We start from the raw sequence: 4,299 nt of genomic DNA, 5'->3' as shown, positions 1-4,299 counted from the left end.
TGACATGATAGCATCATTGCTGCAGATTTGTCGGCTGCACATCCATCATGTGAATCTCCTGTTCCACCACATCCCAAAGGTGCTCTATTGGATTGAGATCTGGTGACTGTGGAGGCCATTGGAGTACAGTGAACTTATTGACATGTTCAAGAAACCAGTTTGAGATGATTTGAGCTTTGTGACATGGCGCGTTATCCTGCTGGAAGTAGCCCTCAGAAGATGGGAACACTGTGGTCATAAAGGGATGGACATGGTCAGCAACAATACTCAGGTAGGCTGTGGCGTTTAAACGATGCTCAATTGGTACTAAAGGGCCCAAAGTGTGCCAAGAAAATATCCCCCACACTATTCCACCACCACCACCAGCCTGAACCGTTGATACAAGGCAGGATGGATCCATGCTTTCATGTTGTTTACGCCAAATTCTGACCCTACCATCTGAATGTCGCAGCAGAAATCAAGACTCATCAGACCAGGCAACGTTTTCCAATCTTCTATTGTCCAATTTTGGTGAGCCCGTGCGAATTGTAGCCTCAGTTTTCTGTTCTTAGCTGACAGGAGTGACACCCGGTGTGGTCTTCTGCTGCTGTAGCCCATCTGCTTCAAGGTTTGACGTGTTGTGCGTTCAGAGACGGTCTTCTGCATACCTTGGTTGTAACAAGTGGTTATTTGAGTTACTGTTGCCTTTCTATCATCTCGAACCAGTCTGGCCATTCTCCTCTGACCTCTGGCATCAACAAGGCATTTTCTCCCAGAGAACTGCCGCTCACTGGATATTTTCTCTTTTTTGGACCATTCTCTGTAAACCCTAGAGATTCAAGATTCAATTCAAGATTCAAAGTGTTTATTATCTTATGCACAGTAGAAAACACGTTTCCCTGTACAATGAAATTCTTAATTTGCTGTCCGCAGAATGCCAACCAATGTAAAATGTACAATACTAAAAAATATACAATATATACTAAACAAAATGTACAAGATAACAACATTTAAGGCAGCATGTGAGATGGTTGTGCGTGAAAATCCCAGTAGATCAGCAGTTTCTGAGATACTCAGACCAGCCCGTCTGGCACCAACAACCATGCCACGTTCAAAGTCACTTAAATCACCTTTCTTCCCCATTCTGATGCTCGGTTTGAACTTCAGCAGGTGATCTTGACCAGGTCTACATGCCTAAATGCATTGAGTTGCTGCCATGTGATTGGCTGATTAGATATTTGCGTTAACGAGCAGGTGTACCTAATAAAGTGGCAGGTGAGTGTATATTATCTTTAATTGATGCACCGAGCATGTAAATAAAACAACAAGTGGACTAACAACCACCTCTTCCTGTCTGTCTGTCCCTCCCCTCCTGTCTGTCTGTCCCTCCCCACATGTCTGTCTGTCCCTCCCCACCTGTCTGTCTGTCCCTCCCCTCCTGTCTGTCTGTCCCTCCCCACCTGTCTGTCTGTCCCTCCCCACCTGTCTGTCTGTCCCTCACCTCCTATCTGTCTGTCCCCAGTGCCCAGCCAGGTGAGGAACCTGCATGTCCAGCCTGGGGGTCCGGGGGGTCCGGGGGGGGCCAATCTGAGGGTGTGGTGGACCCCTGGGGAGGGGGACGTGGACATGTACACCGTGTCTCTGTCCCTGGGGGGCCGCCTGCTGGAGACACGTCCAGTGCCCAGACAGGTGAGGGAGGTGGGCTTCAGCGGCCTGGTCCCCGGGGAGCTGTACATCGCTATGGTGACCACGCTCAGCGGGGCTCTGCTCAACCACACCACTGCCGCTGGACGGACAGGTGAGGGGGGGTCATGTGTGTCCCTCCAGTCCCCATGGTAACAGTAGTAGAGGTCATATGTGTAGCGTGTGAGTGTGTGTGTGTGTCCCTCCAGTCCCCATGGTAACAGTAGTTGAGGTCATATGTGTAGCGTGTGTGTGTGTGTGTGTCTGTGTGTGTCTCCAGTCCCAGCAACGGTGACAGCACTGCAGGCAGACAGCGACCACACCTCCCACAGCCTGACGGTTACTTGGGAGACAGCGCCGGGGGTGTGTGACGGCTACAGCGTCGCGCTGCTGGACGAGGGCGGGGCGTTGCTAGGCAACATGTCCACGGGGGCGGGGACCACCAGGGTCCTGTGGGAGCGTCTGACCCCAGGGAGGAGTTACTGCATCCTGGTACACACGCTCAGCGCCGGCCTGGCCAGCCCGGAGGCCGAGGCCCACGGACAGACACGTAAGACACATCCTCCCATTTCTACCTCCACCAGCCTCCCTGGTGTGTTGACTACGACTGTACAAATTTAGATTTGTAGTTATGAGGAGTGAGATATTGTAATAAGGAGTGAGATATTGTAATAAGGTGTGAGATATTGTAATAAGGAGTGAGATATTGTAATAAGGAGTGAGATATTGTAATAAGGTGTGAGATATTGTAATAAGGAGTGAGATATTGTAATAAGGAGTGAGATATTGTAATAAGTAGTGAGATATTGTAATAAGGTGTGAGATATTGGGTATTCAGTCCCTGATAAAATCCCCAAGAGTAGATAGAAATAAGTGAATGCTCATATACACTCTCTCAATGTGCCCACCCCCCCCCTCTACCCTGCCCCCCATCCCCTCCACCGCCCCTCTCTCTCTCTCTACCCCCACCCCACCCCCCACCCCACCCCCCCCAGGTCCAGCGGCGGTCAGCGGCCTCACCATGACGACCACCAACACCAGCACACTGAGCTTCGGGTGGAGCCCGGGGCCGGGCGTGGTCGACGGTTACGACCTGGCGCTGTATGGTGTCGACGGGTCGCTGCGTGGTCGCCGCGGCAACGTGGAGGCCGGGGCTCGGGACTGCTCCTTCTCCGGCCTGCTGCCCGGGACGCTCTACAGGATGGAGGTCGTCAGCCGCAGCCGAGGCCTGAGCAGTGACTCCTCCATCCTGGCCCGCACAGGTGAGGCTGGCTAACGCCGCTAACGCCGCTAACGCCGCTAACTGCCAGTAGAGTTATCAGTAGAGTTATCAGTAGAGTTATCAGTAGAGCTTTCAAGCTTTCAAGTTTTCACAATGCATTGATCCTCTCTCCCCACCCCCCCCCTCTCTCTCCACCCCCCCCCCTCTCTCCACCCCCCACCCCCCCTCTCTCCCCCCCCCCCTCTCTCTCTCCACCCCCCCCCCTCTTCCTCCACCCCCCCCCACCCCCCCTTCCTCCAGTCCCAGCGGCGGTGGGGTCCCTGCTCCTCCAGAGTGGGGGGGGGACAGACAGGCTGGAGGTTAGCTGGGTTCCGGGGGCGGGGGAGTGGACCAGCTACCAGCTGGTTCTGTACGGCCCAGACGGGTCGCCCCAGGCAGGACAGACCCTGGGGGGGGGGCTCAGGCACCACCAGGTCCTGGGGCTGGTACCGGGTCGTCTGTACCGGGTCGAGGTCACCACACACAGCGGGGAGCTGACCAACACCGCCTGGGCCTTGGGCCGGACCGGTCAGTACCCAGAGTACCACAGGCTTTTTGTGGTGTTTACCTGGCAACAACACTCTGATTGGCTACTAAATGAAGCTTGGTCATTGATGCGTTCATGGTGAATAAAGGGGCCAGGGGGCTCTGGAATGGTGACAGTTTGGAGACGTTATTCACGTTAACCTACTCTGACCTCATGTAGATCAGGGGAGGCTGGCGGAGGTAGAAATCGGAGGACGGGCTCAACATGATTGATCTCATTCCATTCCATTCATTACAATAAGCCCAGCCTCCGATTTCTACCTCTGCCAGCCTCCCCTGCTGTCCTCTGTGTGATGTCATGACTAACGCCCCTCCTCCCACAGCCCCAGAACCTCCGTCCCAGGTGTCCGTCAGAGACGTACCGGCCAATCACAGCGTAGAGCTGAGCTGGATTGGTCCCGCCTCGGGGGATTACCACCACTTCGACCTCCAATGGACGCCCCCGGACCGCCTGTCCGTCACAGCCTCTGGACCAACCAGCCGCGTGGTGGTGGGCGGGATGTTCCCCGGGCGTCTCTACAACTTCACCATCCGCACCGTCAGCCAGGCCGGGGGCGGGACCGGGGGCGGGCCCAGCGCCAAAAGCCAGCCAATCCAGAGGAGCGTCAGAACAAGTAGGTGGAGCGTTGGAGAGAGTGGGGTCGAGGGTTGGAGGGGTCGAGCAGTCGAGGGGTGAAAGGTTAGGGGTTAGGGGTTAGAGGTAAGTGTGTGAGCTGTGGTCTACGGTGGCCTGGCAGGGTCATACCGGTGAAAATGAAGGGAGGGATGGTTTGATGCTATGAGAGATGAGAGTTTCAAAATGGCCATTAGAGGGCAGCACACCACAGAGA

At 54.9% G+C, this 4,299-nt stretch overlaps 1 protein-coding gene across 1 annotated transcript in view; it reads left to right on the top strand.

Moving 5' to 3' along the window:
- Positions 1-4,083, top strand: part of LOC310824794 (receptor-type tyrosine-protein phosphatase beta-like) — a gene marked incomplete at both ends in the record, with an annotated part of 12,773 nt that extends 8,690 nt beyond the window's left edge. Inside the window, 5 exons of the mRNA XM_083698043.1 lie at positions 1,502-1,777; positions 1,943-2,212; positions 2,658-2,924; positions 3,185-3,451; positions 3,793-4,083. Coding sequence (XP_083554169.1) covers positions 1,502-1,777; positions 1,943-2,212; positions 2,658-2,924; positions 3,185-3,451; positions 3,793-4,083 — 1,371 coding nt within the window. The remainder of the gene's footprint in view (positions 1-1,501; positions 1,778-1,942; positions 2,213-2,657; positions 2,925-3,184; positions 3,452-3,792) is intronic.
- Between the last annotated feature and the right edge of the window lie 216 nt (positions 4,084-4,299).

Source organism: Argentina silus (genome assembly GCF_951799395.1).
Source record: "Argentina silus genome assembly, contig: scaffold_573, whole genome shotgun sequence".
NCBI lineage: Eukaryota > Metazoa > Chordata > Actinopteri > Argentiniformes > Argentinidae > Argentina > Argentina silus.
The sequence above is the reverse complement of the archived record's forward strand: the minus strand, read 5'-3'. Positions and strand labels throughout refer to the sequence as shown.